Raw genomic sequence first — 18,042 nt, forward strand, 5'->3', positions numbered from 1 at the left:
AAACATTTCAAGCACGGTCAATTATAGATACCATAAAAAAATTCTTTTCTAAGAATTGCAAAACCTTGAATTTGTCGTTCTATAGGTTAATTATCCGCTTTATTGAGTCTAAAGTCAGATAACACTAATAGGGCATTTTAAACGTCGGTTATCGGATTAACTTTGCTCTGTAGATTATCTTAGTGGAGAGGTGATAATGAGGGTCCTCAGGACATCTCTGATTCTGACAACAACAGCGACTCAAGTGATGACCGTATGAAAGAGTCTGAAGTAGAATCAGATTTGGATGAAGATGATGTGTTATTGTGATGAAAAGGCATGTGACAGTGATATTGACAAGGATGATTTGAAGACGATTTACGTCAGCATTGATAGCTTACAAATAAAGCTCAACGAGCTTATCAAAAGAGGCAAAATTCACAAGGACAGAATTTTTTACAAGGTCGTAAATGATCACGTAGAAATAGTGTACGATCCGTTTCATCCTTATGACCGTGAGGTTATTGAGTTCTTTGACACGATCACATACCTGGGTGGTAAGGCTACGGCCTCCTTCATGAGAGGTCCTATGAACCTTGGCGATGGTAAGGGCAGCCACAGGACGTAAGAAAAGATAATAAATCTGAGTGGATCGGAGTTACCAGGCTGGCTTTACACCAGACCCAGGGGCGAGACTGCTCCTCTTCTTAAGTCTGATAGAAGTGACACCATGTGTCTTGGAAAACGATGGAATGTCTTTGAAACCATCGATAGAATGCGATTTGCGCCTTAAGGGAAAATTTTGAACTAAAATTTAAATTTGATCTCGCCTATGTCAAAGAGCACACTGATCCTTCTGCTGATGACCTTCGTAACAATATCAGAGGCTATTGTTTCATCGTTAACAACCTTAGACAAAAAATTCAGTTTACCTTGTGCTGTTGATTACGCGACACAGAAAGGAAAAACTGGGGAGGCAATGGCAAATGAGTTTGAAATCATCTCAAGACAGTTCAGGCGTGTGAGGCATGCCAAAGGAGCGCCCCAGGCCAGCGGAATATTTTTAAATTGGAAAACATCAGATGTGAAAGCTTTTGTAACGTTTTCTTTGAGAAAAAAAGATGTCTGTGAACAATGTCAGGGTCATTGCCCTGATAATGGGCTCATTTGTAGACGCATGGTTGTCTTAGTTCTGTCGACAGATTGTGAGTCGGGTAACAAAACGGCGTTTGAGATTATCAAGTCAAAAATCGTTAAAGGTGAAACTGATCCGTGGTTGTGGCTAATCTCGATTTTGTCTGACTACCCTAATGTAGGCAAAAGCCATAAGGCATCATTTTCAAACTGGTGGCTGAAATGTGGAGATGAACGATCCAACCTCTCCCAGCTAAGAAACTTGCGAAACAGATCGAACGACACTACTAAGGAAAAGTTTCGAAAATTGGTTTCGAAGGATGATCATATGAAAATCAAGGATCGACAAGACTCTTTGCCGTTCTTGAACTGAGCAAGCAAAACTTGATTGACGAATTGGGTCGAATTAGGTAAGTCTGTCATATCAGAACTTGACAAGTTTACGCAACAAAATCGCACGAGAATGATACCATCACCCATAAGTATTGCTGTTGCAAATTATGTGTGGATTCTTTTCCAGGCATTTGATGCGAAGTCAAATACATCCAAATTATCCAAGGCTCGATTGCACAGTCCTGTTGATAAATTAAGCTCACTTTAAAAAGGTAAAGTCACTGCTTTGTGATTGTATCATCAGTACTGATGATTGGGCTTCGTTCAAACTCTGAAAATTACTGCGATTTTAAGGTTACTCTAAACCCTAACGGGTTAGCCGAAATTATTTTTTAAGTCGAATAATTGAGAACATTGTATTTTCGTGAAAATGTTCGTAAAGTATGAAGGGTCTCTATCACAATTAGACGTGAACTAGCGGCCTTTGCGCGGCAAACAGCTTCATCGGAGGATCTTATTTCAACTCAACTTTGTTTACATTCTCGTTTGAGTCCTTTATTTTTGGAAAGTACATGAGTCAATTTGTCATCATGAATAAGAGAGAAGTTTATCCTCTCATGTCAGAAACATGAAAGAAGGAGAAAAATGCACTCGTCTAAAAGCGAAAACAAAACCAGGACTGTTGAAAAAAGCAAAAACTTTTTAATTTCCTGATTAGAAAATACTTAAGCGAGAGTGAGAAGGGCTAGTCGAGTAGAATGTACATTTCAGGTAGGTCTGTGCCTTGAGTGACTTTTTTTATCAGTTTGGTAGATGGAATGCCTCATGAAAATATTATGGCTCACAACGAATCTTCTGGCTGGTTCCTATTCACACCAGTAAGACATGTTTAATTAAAGCGGGTTTCACTAGATGAAAATCAGAAATAGATGTTTCCTCCCACCGTTGAGAGATAGTGGATGGTATTTACTTCATAATCTCGCAACACAATGCAATTTTTGCAGAATTTATGTACAGAAAAAGGTGCAAGTGAGTAAACACTACAAGTTGCTTCTGAATATTAGTGAATAAGTCTCCCAGCTAATTATAGTTTAAAGAGAGGCTGGTTCACATCAAAGGTGTCTCTAGGTACTCCAGTTTCTGAGGTGATCATTAAAATATTTCATGTTTTCGCCCAGGAGTGGGTGAGTGGGGGGAACACTCTTTGTTTGGCCTGAAGGGGTAGGTGCCGTAAAAATAGGGTGAATTTTTTATTTCGTGGTCTTTAGTCTCACTAAAAGTAGGGCTACAATTTCATTATTCAGAGGTTCTTAGTGTGGGGATTGTTTTGATGGTTTTGGACTTTGACGTTTTGACAGTTGACTATTATTATGACATTTCTTCCTTGAGTTAGGTTTAATTTAAAGTTTCAATCAAACTATTTCAAATCACTTTTGAGACAAAAAGTAAACCGACAACACATTGAAAAGAAAATCGATTTTTAAGCAATGACATAAGAAAGTACACTGCTCTTCTGTGTTCTTGAAAGCTTTCAATTCACAGTCAGTGTTGAGCTAACAGTAGAGGATTCAAAACTTCAGCGAACTGAAAACCTCGTCTGGATTCACCTGTCGGAACTAGAACAAGTTGTTCTTCGACACGAGCATGATCAGAGCTGAGAATAACAGAATCGTCAATGGACATCTGACAAACAATCTTCCCTGTCCAACAAAATAGATAGATTTGAGGAAAATTAATTAGTTATTTATCCTCATGCATGGCTAATTGACTAAGTATAGAGGAAAAGTAAGTTATCTTAAGAAAGAAAAAACAGAAGAAAAAATAGTCTTTTCTGCAATTGTTGCAAGTGATAAAGCAGTAACTTGATCATTAATTAAGAGCTGAATGAGCTATACCTTTTGACAGAGAAAGATGTAAAAGAACTTCTGTGCCACGTTACGAAAGACAAACTTAACACACTTTATTTTTAGAACACAACTGCTCTAAAGGAAGCTTTGAGTCTCTTGTTTACAGTAGTAGAGTTTCTGTCACTTATGAACTGAAGCCAAACCATGTTCCCTTGTCTCAGTATCGAGTTTTTCTTTGTATTTGCACACAGACGATTTGTCAGGATTGGACCAAAATGGCCAAGTATTGATTCGGAATCACCAACCACGATGGATGTTCACGGAACTCTACATAATCGTTTTTTCAATCCTTGCAGTCTTCCAGTTCAAATATGTCGAAGTCTTTCTGGACCGTCCGTCCCTCAGGGACGATTAAAATCCACTGTTCTTGCATTCAGATAGTTTGCTTCACCCGCTGCAAAATAAAATAAATCAGTTACTGCATGAAGAATAAAACGAAATCAGTAAAGTTTATATATTTGATAACAACAAAGAAACCAGAAAAAAACCTGTGTGTTTGTAAGTTTATTTTACCGCAATGTTCTTAAAAAGGAATTTTAAGAAAAATTCACTCCATTCAACTCGCCCTCGATCTTAATGAAGACTTGCTCTATTACATGTTAATTAACTTGTACGACAAACTTAACTATCAAAACTTGCGAGTAATAAAGCGTATAAAGATTTTATAGTACCACTAAAAATGGATGTTGTAGAGGGACGAATCGTCCGGATATTAGGGGCGTAATTATCGTGAGAACATGGCAAATGACCATTGCGGGCGGCTTATGGGTTCTTCAACTCATCAAACAAACAAGAAAGGTTTGATATAGCTGGAGGAATTAAAGATTGAGCATATTTGTGACTATGAAAATATGAAAATGGTGCGAATTGTCCAGGAGGAAAATTGTACGTTCGCTTCTAGCCTCTTCCAATGGGAAAAACAACAATAACAAAAACAAAACGAAAAGGAAAGAAAAAGCAAAAGTAAAATATCTCTTTTCATTGTACTCTTCCCGTTAATTTGAACTGTTCAGCCTCGACTTCGTTGCCAATCCTAGTTTTTCTCGGTCAAGTCAAATCGGCTAAATAGGCCATGACCTCGGGCTGTTAGGTTTTTTCCCGATTGCTCTCTTCTCATCTTGCTTTAGTTCATTTACCTCTGTCTGCTCTATAGCTACAGTGTTTACCTACTGATCGGGAGTAAGTTTGCCAACGATCCCCTTTCATTGTTTGGACGTAAGACAGTAAAAAACTGGGTCTATTAGATATAGTCAAAGGCTGGTGATAGACTTTCCTCGTTAAATTAATAGAAATAGACAAAGATTCTTTGGTTGTTTAACTTTTTCAGAAAGTTGCCATCTTTTTTCTCAGCATTTTCGCGATTGGACTTTATAAAAGTATCATCCAAAATGACATTTTGTCGTTTCACAGTAGTTTTAGGGGAAATTTACCCCAAAACTTGTGTTTTTCCTATCTTCTTGTTGGATTGATGACCTTTTTTTCATTTCCTTGTTACTTTTTTGTTCAGTTATTACCCGCGCCCATGTTCTGGTGGAGCGCTTATTTGAAGCATTTTTCCGCATATAGCAAAACCTCATATGCAGTTGGATATTTTGACTGGTCATTGAATTTTTATACCTTTTCGAAGCAGTGATTCAAGGAGAAAATTCAAGGGAAGTTCCAGAAAGTCGTTCGAATACTTTGATTATTGGGTAATCTCATTTAAAAAATTATTTACATACAAAAGAAGGGCGCACATTATTAGAAAACTACAAAAAAATATTCTGTGGTTAAAGTTTTCTTTTTTTCATTCTTTTTAAGTACGGGGATGGGGGAAAGGTGGGGAAAGGGGGAAGAGGGAGCACGCGCGCTAGCTAGCAACGCTCGTGGGAAGGAGGAAGCGAATCCTTTGTTCTAACTGACTACCTGAGCGAGTAAGATCGACCTATCTTGCCCAATCGGGATTGCCCGAGCGGAAATAAATTGCTTCGAGGATTTACAGTTTTTGTGATTTTAGGACAATGTCAGCAATGGAGTCTTAAAAAGCGGCATATGACTGTCAGAACAAAGAGAGGATGAGCGAGTTTCGTGAGCCTTTTATTGTGCTATAAAAACCTGAAAATATCAAGACTAGAACACAAAGTGATAGGTCACTCTTGATTCTTACTAGTGATACATGTTTGTTATATGATAAATCCTTGATTTACCAAGCTTGTTGGGTCAAGATAGCTGAATGTTAGCCCCGTTTTGTTTTGTTTAGCCCCGTTGTTGATTTTTTATGCACTTAGACTTCGTCCCAGCCACAAGAATGCAAAAAAATAAAAGAAACTGTGACACTGTCCTGCCATCTTGTCCTCACGCTTGGCCTATAACGCATATATACTAAATTACTTTTAAGATGCACATTATGTTTTTCAAGCTTTTTCAAGTCTAAGGGCTTTCACACCGGTTACATTTCGTTTATCTTGTACTAAATTTATGCATACAAATGAAACCGATTTAGCTATAAAAGTGATCCGAAAAACTTTTTAACGCTAAAAAAAAAACCACAATACACAGATAAATTCGATCCGCTAACAGCTAAAAATGATCTAAAAGAAAGATTCCCGGGACTAAACTTCACACTAAAATCCTTGATATTATAACTTTTCAGTCCACATCAGAGTTAAGCTAAATGCATATGATTCAAAACTTCAGCGATCTAAAGACATCTGCTGGATACACTTGACAGGACTAGAACAAGTTATTCTTTGACACATGCATGATCAAAGCTAAGAAATGAAGAAGCATCATTGGACGGCTTACAGGCAATCCGCTTCCCCGTCCTGAAAAAATGAGAAAGATAGAAAGATAGATGTAAAGACAATATACAAACCATGCCTTTTTTGTGGTTAGTTGACTAGATAGAGGAAAAACGTTTGCTGTGTATAAAAAACAAATCAAAAATAAAATTCAAAACAAACAAACATAAAAACCCAAACATTGTCCTGCGGCGATCATGTCAAGTTGTAAAACACTGAGATTATCTACTATGAGTTGAATGAGCTCTACTTTCTTTTTCTACTTTACTTTATTTGCCGCGTTACTAAAGATAAACATAAAAAAAAAACTCATCGATATAACACACCTGCTTTGAAAGAAGCTTTGAATCCCTTGTTTACAGTAGTGGAATTACCGTCACTCAGGAACTGAACCCAAACCATGTTCCCTTGACTCAGTATCGAGTTTGGTTTTGTATTTCCACACAGGCGTCCAGTCAGGATTGGACCAATATCGCCATTGGAACTACCAGCCACGATGGATGCTTCACGGAACTCAACATAATCGTTTTTACAACCCTCACTGTCTTCCAGCTCAAATATATCAAAGTCTATCTGGACATTCCGTCCCTCAGGGACGATTAAAATCCACTGTTCTTCGTAATTTGAGGGGTAGTTCTCAATGTCGACTTTTGGTGTGCCAAACTCAATAGTTTCATCTTCGGTTGCATTCAGATAGTTAACTCTACCCGCTGCAAAATGAAAGTAGTCTGTTACCACATGGAAAATTAACGAAATCAATAAAACTTATCAAGAGAATACGTCTGCTTTGATTTGAAAAAATATGCCCGTGTATAGCAACATTGATTGTCAGGCTCATACCTTGACACAGTTAAGCTTGTGGGTAAATAACCTGTGGTTAGAGGGTGGTGGAGAGTATAAAGCAGCAGGCTTAGGAGGGGTTGCAAATATATGCCGGCTCTAGCCATTGTAAATGGAGGGGGGGCGAGCTTAATGTCTAGACCAGCAATGGTAAGCAGGGTGAGTCAGTGGCAGTTGTGTGTCCAAAGCCCAGGGGTAGGGAGGGTAGGTTTTGGGGCTGAGGAGGGGTTGCAAATATATGCCGGCTCCAGCCATTGTAAATGGTGGGAGTGGTAGCTTAATTTCTAAACCAGCAACGGTAAGCAGGGTGGGTCAGAGGCAGTTGAGTGCCCAAAGCCCAGGGGTAGGGAGGGTAGGTTTGGGACTCCTCAGTCTCAAATTGTAGTTTGCCCGTGGGCTAAAAAGAGCTTCTTAGCATATTTTGACAAAGTACTGTTTTGCCAGATGGCCGTCAGGCTCATGCCTGACAACTGCTTAGTCAGTGGGCTAAGACATCGCCCGCCCTCCAGCCAGTCTAGCCAATGAAAATGCAGAGAAATTAAGGTCAAGGTAGCACCTACATGCAGCCCACTTACAGGCCCATTCAAGGGTGGGTTGCAAATGGCTGTAACTAAAGGTCAGCCGGGGTAAGGAGGGTAGGGTTTTTTCACCCCACGTTCAACTAGAGCTTTCTCTGAGACTGGAAAGGGCTTGTCTTTCTCATCTTGGTGGCACTCTATTTTGCAGGAGAGGTAGTCTGCCTTGTTCTCCATGGCAGATAAAACTTTAACCATTGGTTGTAGAAACCATCACCCCATTGAGACCCTCATTGTATAGTTATTACCCACCTGACCTGGACTTGGCTATGAAGGTCAACTTAAATCCTGTGTAATGTGCAGTATTATCCGACACGAAGCGAAGATAGCCCGTCGATCCGGAGGTAAATTCAGTTGGCCAGTAGACGTTGACGATATATCCTTGTAAATAGTTGTAATTATTTCGTCCACATAATTTTGGCTTCACGTGCAAATCGTTGTAGTAATTTCCTGTTTGAAGATAGTCGCACTTACAAGCAGTGCACATTTCTACGTCAACCCTGGGAAAAATATCGCAAACTGATATAACTGGTTTTCATTTCTTACCAACCTTAAGGAGAAAGTTAAGATTGATCTACTGGTGAAGATAAACTACTTTGAATATATTTACAATGTTTTTACCCTTAGTCTGACTGTTTTGGGCCTTAAAAGTCCCTTTACAGGATTGATTGATTACTGATATAATTGAAATGAGTAAAGTGCAATCTGGTCTGAAATCATACGCGTGATTTCAAAATCGAACAGGCGCGCAGAGCGAGTTTCCTTGGTAGTCACAAGTACGATTTCAGACCAAAATTGCATCACACAGAGTTCAGTTACCACTTTATTACATCGTCTCTCAAATACAGGATTTTTCAGTTGGTCTGCGAAAATATTATATTGATCCAGTACTGCTTTCTCATTGGCTTTGGAAAAGATGCGATTAAGAGCAAAAAAGGTGCAATTCGTGATTTAATCGTTGTACCAATGAGAAGAAAGCAGTTTAATTTGCAAGGATCTCCGGCGATTTCCAAGTGAGTGAAAGATATTTATAATTACATTGATGATGATTATTAACACAATTATCGGTCGTTATCATAACATCAAAATAAATTTTTTTTACTCTCGTCCTCTTTTTCTGATTTGGTATCGTAATCAGAAGGAAAGAAAACACGCTGACCGAGCTGCTTTCGAAAAAAAAAAGCCGTGGCTCGAGCATTTTTCAAATATTCTTTCGTCAAAGTGGTTGACGCTGCTCTCGCTCTTTTTAAGATCATGCAAGCTACGAGGTTGGAGATGCACCATCTGAAAAATTCGAATAATCCCGCCGGCGATCATCTTTAAATCCTCTCGGGAACTACTACCATATTTCAGGCGGTTCAAAGGTAATTTTCTGAGTTGTTGCAGAATGACTTTGTGATTTTTTTTTCTCTGCTTTTTAATGTCCGTGAAGATATTGATTGATGGCAGCTTGAATGATACCGAAATGAAATGTGAGCTTCAGAGTTTGCATGTTACTGACGAGTGTTATACATGGAAACTTACCTGGAAATACGATACTGAATGCCATCATAAGTGTCGGGAACCGTAATCCTCCAACATTTGGTCTCATTCTTACCATAAGTACCTGACTCAGGATATACAAGCTCACCACTGGGAGCTGTGATGTTCGTTATGCCATTGGGACAAACTATTTTGAAGACAAAGAGTAAGTTGAAATATTGACTTCATATCTTATCAAATTGAGAGAACCATTAGAGATGATCCTGATACGAGGGAGTCACTCGAACACTTAAGTAGAGTGGCAAGTTACTAACTTCCCCGAGAGATAGATTATTTTATCACTGATACATTTGAATCTAAGTAACTCGAGCCTTTATTGACTAGTAGCTGGTGCGAAAGAGAGCTAAAGCGCACTTAATTCCCTCAGCGGAGCCTTATATCTAAGGAAATTTGGTGGCTTATCAAGCGAATAAAATTTGGGTTTTGAAGTCATGACCAAATAGTCCATCCCGTCTGTCCATACCTCCCTATCTCAGATAGGGAATAGGAAACCGAAAAAGGGAAATGCAGAAGAAGGAAAACAGGAGAAATCCCATACAAGCCCATTGCTCGTGCATCAGATGATATGCAATCTAGTAAAGAGCAAAGGAGGAAAGTACTTGTCTTATACTGCTCATTTCGTGATTTACTTTGTGTCCTGAGTAGAATTATTCATTAATGAATAAAGGGGGTAAGTTTCTAAAGAAACTGTGGTGCTGTTTCGGTGGTAAAGTATAACAGGGTAATTAAGTATTATCAACTGAGTTGATAACGTAAATTGACCTCTGTAAAGAGTTTAAAAGCTGACGTTTCGAACGTTGGCCCTCCGTCTATCGCTCCCACGAAAGGCTGACGCCCGAAACGTCAGCTTTTAAAGTCTTTACGGTGGCCAATTTACGTTATCAACTCAGTTGACAATACTAAATTACACAATTATTCATTGTTTGATTTATTGTTATGAACACGTTGGATGGCAGATTTTTAGCTAACAGCTTGATGAAATCAGGGTAATTACCCGGTGTCGCCCATTTTCTGAATAAGGATGTGCTCCATTTTCTTAAAAATACTGCGCTGTGCTTCATAAACATCGGCAGCATCATTATTAGAATTGTCAAACATCAGACAGTCTACACCCGAAAAAACAAATTTTGACATATTTCCAGTCTGAACGACTCTGGTTGGGTGGCATTTCCACTGCTAAATGTTCCTTAGTCTGTCGAGAAAAGTAGATGGAGCCTCAACTACTTTTTGAAGGTGTAGGTGTACAGATGAAAATGTGAACTGTGCATTGTATGCCCAGCACGCATTAAACTCTAAACATGATTTTTAAAATCTTCATTTGCAGGCGATTCCCCTTTCAAATGGAATAGCTTAAGCTTTGAAATTTATTAATTGTGACCCTCCGCGGGATTTCAGGGAATAAGGTGAACGCACGCTCACGGTACAATAGCACGCTAAAACAAAAGAACGAGCTTTTAACACATTAGTTGCGTGTAAGTTACTGGCCTCATTAACTTTGTAGCCATTGTCTTGCTTCGCACGGTAGAAACAAAGAAACGTGTTAAGATCTTGCTCGCAAATTTGCACGATATAACACCGTGACCGTGCCAATTTTATAACACGCCTCTTAGCTCGTAAGATGCCAAAATCGGCGTACAACAGATAATACTCGGCTTCGCTTGGAAAGCTTTGTTTTACGCCGGCTAGCTAACGGTTATTTATTTTAAAAATGCTGGTTTGCATAGAGTAACGAACAGCGACCGCGTAGGGGACATGGAGCCGAAAATTCTTTGCTAAAGGATTCACAAAGATTCGGTACTGGGCTTATTAACTTCGTGAAGCGATAAGGATTTATATTTTACAAGGTTAGAATAAAGTTCATGTGTTCAAACTGAGCTCCCCTGGACCTTGCGAAACACGTCGTGCTCGCTGAATTCCTTGAAGGAAAGAGCCGTGATTTGCCGTAAATGTTTCCTTTTTTATCACAACTTTCGGATAGAACAGAAGATCTTCTTCATTTTCGCTTATATTCTATAGGTAATAACCTTTACAAACACCAATCTCACAATAATTTATTAAGAAGCTGACAAACACAAGTAACAAAGTAAGCTGGGTTGTACAAGATAAGCTAGCGTGTTAGGGAACAAAGGAACTTAGCGTGTTAGAAAAAAAAAACGATCTAACGTGTTATAGAAACAAAGCTCCATCGTGTTAGCCAGATATGAACAATAGCTACAACACGCTTTCCAAAATCAATTGTTTTTATGCGCATATCTGCACGGTAAGCGTGTCATGACGTTAGCGTGCGAGCGTGTTGTAACGTGCCGTGTGCGTGCGTTCACCTTATTCTCTTAGAGGCCTTGTTTAGTACAGTGTGACGTCGCGTTGTATCTGCTTGAACTTTACACTCGAGTTTGCATTAACTTTGAACTCGCGATTAGTGCCAAAAACTTGTGAATATCATCGAGGTTGTAATCCATATCTTTCTGCTATTAATTACAATAATTAAAAACGCGTTTGTTGGATTGAAGAACTGTTGATATTGGAACCAATAACAAGTATATTATAAACTGAATACATTTACAATGAATTCGCATTTTATACCGAAACAATAAGGGTTTCAAACTTACTTGAATCGCATTGTCCTTTTCCAAAGAATAGTAATAAAACTGAAACAATAAAAAATTCATGAGACATAAACTAATCTTTAAAAATGCAGGAGGTGGCCATATAGACTGGTTTTTGTTTGCACTTTTTTTTTAATGACGCTGTAAGAACCCTGGCGAGAAGCAAGATAAAACAATGGGACATTATTTTCTCTTGTCTAGAAGAGATTGGAACGAGACAGGGTTTTGATCGCAAAAGAGAAAAAATAAACTAAGAGGAAAAAATAACCGGAGATGAAATAAAACACAAAATGAAATGCAAATGACTTCGAAACTAAAATTTGCTTCCCCAAATGAAGGCAAGATACTACACAACCATTTTCATTGGGTGCAGCGCAAGGGAAGCTCAGCGTCTGCATAACAATCGCCCTGAGGCCATAATTTCTCGGCTGCGTTGTTTCTGGATGTATTTAGTATTTCTTTCTCTTATTGATTTCATAGGTGAATGGACCTCCGTGTATTTTTTACAGTTTATGAGGACTTATTAGACCCAGCAAATCAAAATGAAACTGGCTAAAAGGATTTAATTCAATTCAAATGCTATCAGGTTAACAATAGTACTCTTGACTCCTTACTAAAGTTGAGCAGGATGCAGTTGCGAATGGGTTTGCGAATGCCCTTTCAAATCTATAAGCGAGCTAGCACTGTTCGATCCTTGTCACATTGTCACAAAGATTTATAGGCTAAAAACATAAATGAAAATCAAAACCAAAAGAACTTAACTTGAAGGCGGGAAAAATGATTCATATGTGTCGCTCTCTGGGAAATTAGGGTGTTTTGATACACGAAGGATGAACAGCTTACCAATGACAGAAGCAGTTGTAGTGAGTTGGTTGGATTTGAATACTCCCATTCTTCCACACCGTAAATTTCCTCAGTTTATAACAGTAAAATATCAGGATTCACTGAGCTGAGTACGACAAAGACCAGCGTGGTTGGTAAGATAACAGTGACCTTATCGAAATATGTTTAACATATTGATCACAATTTTCCATTGTCTATAACCTAATATAGACATCAATGATCCACTTTCCCACGCGACGCAGTCGAGTGGTTTCATTTCAAAGTTTTGAACATTTGCATTTTTTTAATTTTTTCCAATTGTTTTTACAAGATTATTTTTTTCTCCGACGTGGCGAGGGTTCTATTACATGGAACGTTATTTTCATTGTCTATAACCTATTGACAATTGTTCTCGACGGGAGAGAGAATTTCGACAGTTAGGCCCGAGTCGCACCACAGTTTTTTTCGCACCACAGTTTTTTTTTTTGTTTAAGAAAAAAATTGTTAAAAAGTAGCGAAAAATAAGTGCGACCGTATTTGAAAAACTTGCCAAAGTTTTGCAAATTGCCAAATTTTCGCTAATTTTCAAAGGAACCGATGTCTCACCTCGGAGGCTTCCAACATTAATTTAACTCTCGGTATTGCACGGCATTACGAGAAATTTTCCAACTGAGGCCATAATTTCTCAGCTGCGCTGTTTCTGGATGTTTCTAAAAAACAAGCATTTCTTTCTCTTATTGATTTCATAAGTGAATGGACTTCCGTCTATTTTGTACGGTTTATTAGAACTTATTAGACCCAAATAATCAAAATGAAACTAGCTAAAAGGATCTAATTCGCTTTAAATACTACCAGGTTAACGAAAGTACTCTTGACTCCTTGCGAAAGTTGAGCACGATGTATGCTGTTTCGAACGGGGTTTGCGAACGCCCCTGTTAAATTTATAAGCGAGCTGTTCGATGCTTTTGACATTATCATAAAGATTTCTAGGCTAAAAGACATAAAGGAAATGAAAATCAAAAGAACTTAACTTGAAAGCGGGAAAAATTATACTAGGTTATCGCTCAGTGGGAAATTAGGATGTTTTGATGCTTGAGGGATGAACAACTTTAGCAATGACAGAAGCAGCTGTAATGATTTCGTTGGATTTAAATTCCCCCATTCTTCCACGCAGTAAATTTCTTCAGGTTAGAGCAGTAAAATATCAGAATTCACTGAGTAGAGTACGACAAAGGCCTGCGTAGTTGGTAAAATAACAGTGACCCTATCCAAAGATTTTTAACATATTAACCACAATTTTCTATTGTCTATAACCTTACTGATCGTAGAAATGACGTCAACGATGAACGTAACCACGCGGTCCAGTCGCCTAGTTTCGTTTCAAAGTTTTGAACATATGCATTTTTTTTTTAATTTTGCAATTGTTTGTACGAGATAAATTTTTTCTCTGACATGGCGAGGGTTGTATTACATGGAACGTCATTTTCATTGTCTATAACCTTATTAAAAACAGTTCTCGACCAATGGGAGGGAGAATTTCTACAGTTAGGCCCGAGTCGCACCAGAGCTTTATTTTTTGTTCAAGAAAAAATTTTTAAAAAGTAGCGAAAAATGAATGCAACCCCGTATTTGAAAAACTTGCCAAAGTTTTGCAAATCACCAAATTTTCGCTAGTCTTCAAAGAAACCGATGTCCTTCCTCGGAAGCTTCCAAATTTTGGCAAAACAAACATTCCTTTTTTAGCCATTTAACCCTTGGTGTTGCACGGCATTACGAGGAATTTTCAAACTGAAAATTGTAACGATAGGATTTTTAGTGATTTTTAGTTATCGAGTTCTTTCATGCTTACGCTTCAAAATACAATATTCCACGTAGAAAACTTAGTTCAGCAAAGCGTAAACGCTACCAGTTCTCTCCTTAGTCACCCGTAAGCAGTTGTTATTAGTGTTAAACTGTAACAGCCACCTGTCATGTCCTTTTGTGTAACTGTTATCCACCGGAACTCTTTAAAAGTAATTAATGTTGTAAAAGACGAAATTCCTACTTAGCCAATAGTGTAGTAGATTACATGATCCTGTAGATTATTCATGGCATTACGTTATCCATGTACGTTAGGTTTAAATAGGACTGTTCTGTAAAGCTTAACGGTTAGGTTGGAGGAGAAAGTTAGGAAGAGAAGAACGGGGTCAAACCAGCCCTGGCCAGGTCCGTTCTGGTCAAAGTTGTAGTAGAGCTTGAAGAATAAATCTACGTTGGAGCCAACCCTGTTGTCGTTAGTCTTTCTCTCAAGGATAGTCAGCAACCGTAATAGATTCCGGTTACCTCCCCGCAGCCAGCGAGTGCCCCCAAGGAAAGCCTTTACCCACAAGAGTTTTTAAGAGTTGTCCCCGTCCGTCCGTTCATTTGTGAAGGCAAAACCCTGTTTTCACAAAATGAAGAGGATATTTTTGATAAATAAAGTTACAACATTAGGTCGCTTTATTACTCAAAGAGTTTTTCATATTCCATAGATTTACTGCTGCCATGATACTTGCAAATTTCTATATGACATTGCAAAGGTCACTGTAGCGGTAGAAAATTTCCCACACACACACAAATAGTAAAGAAGTCAGACAGTTATGATTACTCACAGACTCAGAGCTAATCGAAAAGTACAAGGTTTCGGTCATTTTCTTAAACGCGAAATTCCAACAATTGCAAAAATCCTCATTCCGCACGTATCTCAAATTGATCGGCTGAACTGTTTACATGCGAAGAAATTTACTTGAAACTGCTGACTGATCGCTCTTTCCAAGATGCTTCACAACAATTGAACGCACTAGTGTTTAGGGTGCTGGGATACCGTGACAGCACCGTCGTGACAGCGCCGCTTTCATATATATGTCTCTAATTCGTACCTGGGTCTGGTTACACTGGAAGCAGTGATGTGGACAATACATGAATTCAACCAAAAATTCTCCTTCCGATGCAAGTATTGAAGCCAGCACAAGTAGCGCCAGTGTCAACCAAAGCGCAAAAGATCAGTAGGAAAATAATCATATCAAAGATCTTCAGCTGTCAGGAAAACAACGCCGAGGAAGATATTGATTTTATTAATATGCCGTCGCAAATTCCGTTCTCAGACAATAATTTTTTTTAGTTTTCACGTCGTTGTTTTCCAAGAGGATGGCTAAAAATTTAAAAAAGGTTTAGAACGCTCATCCTGCGCTATTTTTCTGACCATTAGATCTGTTGTTTTGCCACGTCTTCATTGCCGCCGCCTTCGTGGTTTGCTAAAGGTCCCTTAAATTAACGAGGCTATCATTAATCTAAGTAAATATTTCACCTGCTCAGTAGCGTGCAACGTAGAAGGAGATTGTAATAGAGAGGATCGCTCCCCAACCCCACTATCACAACGGCTGCAATGAATGAACTTTGAGCTCAGCATAACTCAACTTCTAGTGACGATAAGATAATCTTTTAGTGCGGGTGATTTCTATTCAATAGGAAACCTCCTATGTTTGTTCCTAAGATTAAAGGCCACAATGAAAATTGTCAGACTTTGACATTATATGGCTTTGAGTTTATATAATTCTTCTGTTATAATCAAATCATTCATTAATTATTTTTAACTAATCATTTCCACATGATTGAGGAGATTCTTCGTGACAAAATGAATGGCTGAGCTAAAAAAAAAAAACCGGGATTAAAACACATTCCCAATACTTCTGATACTGGTGGCTTGACAAATGGTATTTACGACTGGGCTTCGTTCAACCTCTGAAAATTACTGCGATGTTAAATTGACTCTAAACCCTTGCGGGTTGGCCGAATTTTTTTTTTTTTTAACTCGAAATTTTAAAACGCGCGCGAATAGACGTGAACTCTCTAGCGGCCTTTGCGCAGCAAACAGCTTCACCGGGAGATCCTATTTCAACTCAACTTTGTTTACATTCACGTTTGAGTCCTTTATTTTTGGAAAGTACATGCGAAAAAAAAAAGAAAAAAACTGTGACAATATCCTGCCATCTTCTCCTCACGCTTGGCCAAAAACGCTTATATACTAAATTATTTCAAAGATGCACATAATGTTGTTCAAGTTTTAGTAAGTCTGAGGGTTTTCAAACCGATTAAATTTTGTTTTTTATTGTACTAAATTTATGCAGATGGAAAAAAAAGCAAAACGCACAGATGAATTCGATCAGATGAGAGATAAAAACGATCTAAAAGAAAGATTCCTGGGACAAAACTTTACACAAGTCGACAATCAGAGTTTACCAAAATGAATATAATTCAAAACTTCAGCGAACAAAAGACATCTCCTGGATACTCTTGACAGGACTACAACAAGTTGTTCTTTGACACATGCACGATCAAAGCTGAGAGAAAAAGAAGCATCATTGGACGGCTTACAGGCAATCCGCTTCCCTGTACTGAAAAAATGAGAAAGATTGAAAGATAGATGTAAAGACAACATGCAAATCATTCCTTTTTATGGTTAGTTGACAAGAGAGGAAAAACGTTGGCTTTCTCTAAGAAAAAAACGAAGACAAAATTAAAAAACAAACAAAAAAAAAAACTCAAACATTGTCCTGCCGCGATCATGTCAAGTCATAAAACACTACTAAAAGTTGAATGAGCTCCAATTCACCAAAGGAAAAGATGTAAAAGAACTTACGTGCCGCGTTATTAAACAAACTTAACAAAACTCATCTTCATGACAAACCTGCTTTAAAAGAAGCTTTGAGTCCCTTGTACACTGTGGTAGAGTTTCTGTCACTCACGAACTGAACCCAAACCATGTTCCCTTGACTCAGTATCGAGTTTGGCTTTGCATTTCCACACGACCAAAATGGCCATATATTCTTTTAGGATCACCAACCATGATGGATGCTTCACGGAACTCAACATAATCATTTTTGCAATCCTCACTGTCTTCCAGTTCAAATATGTCAAAGTCTATCTGGACCTTGCGTCCCTCAGGGACGATTAAAATCCACTGTTCTGCGTAATTTGAGGGGTAGTTCTCGATGTCGACTTTCGGTGTGCCAAACTCAATAGTTTCATCTTCGGTTGCATTCAGATAGTTAACTCTACCCGCTGCAAAATGAAAGTAGTCTGTTACCACATGAAAAAGGTTATCAAGAGAATACGTCTGCTTCGATTTGAAAAAAAAGATGCCCGTGTGGAGCAACATTGATAGTCAGGTTCATAATCTGTCACAGCTATGCTTGTAGGTGACACACCCTGAGGTTGGAGGGTGGTGGAGAGTCTAAAGCAGCAGGCTGAGAAAGGGGTTGCAAATATCTGCCGGATCCAGCCATTGTAAATGGAGTGGGAGCTTAATGTCTAGACCAGCGACGGCACGTAAAGTGGGTCAGTTCCAGTTGTGTCAAAAAACCCATGGGTAGGAAGGGTAGGTTTTTGACTCCTCAGCCTCAAATTGTATTTTGCCCGTGGGCTGAAGAGTGCTTCTTGGCTTATTTTGATAACGTACTGTTTTGCTTGATGGACGTCAGGCTTATGCCTGGCAACTGCTCGGTCA

At 38.6% G+C, this 18,042-nt stretch overlaps 1 protein-coding gene across 1 annotated transcript; it reads right to left on the bottom strand.

Annotated features, from left to right (window-relative positions):
• Positions 1 to 5,431: 5,431 nt before the first annotated feature.
• LOC131774710 (procollagen C-endopeptidase enhancer 2-like) lies at positions 5,432 to 12,912 on the bottom strand. Its single transcript, XM_066161948.1, has 6 exons — positions 12,540 to 12,912; positions 11,700 to 11,738; positions 9,073 to 9,217; positions 7,801 to 8,048; positions 6,460 to 6,843; positions 5,432 to 6,157 (listed from the first exon to the last, which is right to left on the bottom strand). Exons 1-6 carry the CDS (start codon positions 12,586 to 12,588, stop codon positions 6,066 to 6,068), a joined length of 957 nt encoding a protein of 318 aa, XP_066018045.1. The 5' UTR covers positions 12,589 to 12,912; the 3' UTR covers positions 5,432 to 6,065.
• Positions 12,913 to 18,042: the final 5,130 nt, after the last annotated feature.

Source organism: Pocillopora verrucosa, chromosome 14, assembly GCF_036669915.1.
Source record: "Pocillopora verrucosa isolate sample1 chromosome 14, ASM3666991v2, whole genome shotgun sequence".
NCBI classification, from domain to species: domain Eukaryota; kingdom Metazoa; phylum Cnidaria; class Anthozoa; order Scleractinia; family Pocilloporidae; genus Pocillopora; species Pocillopora verrucosa.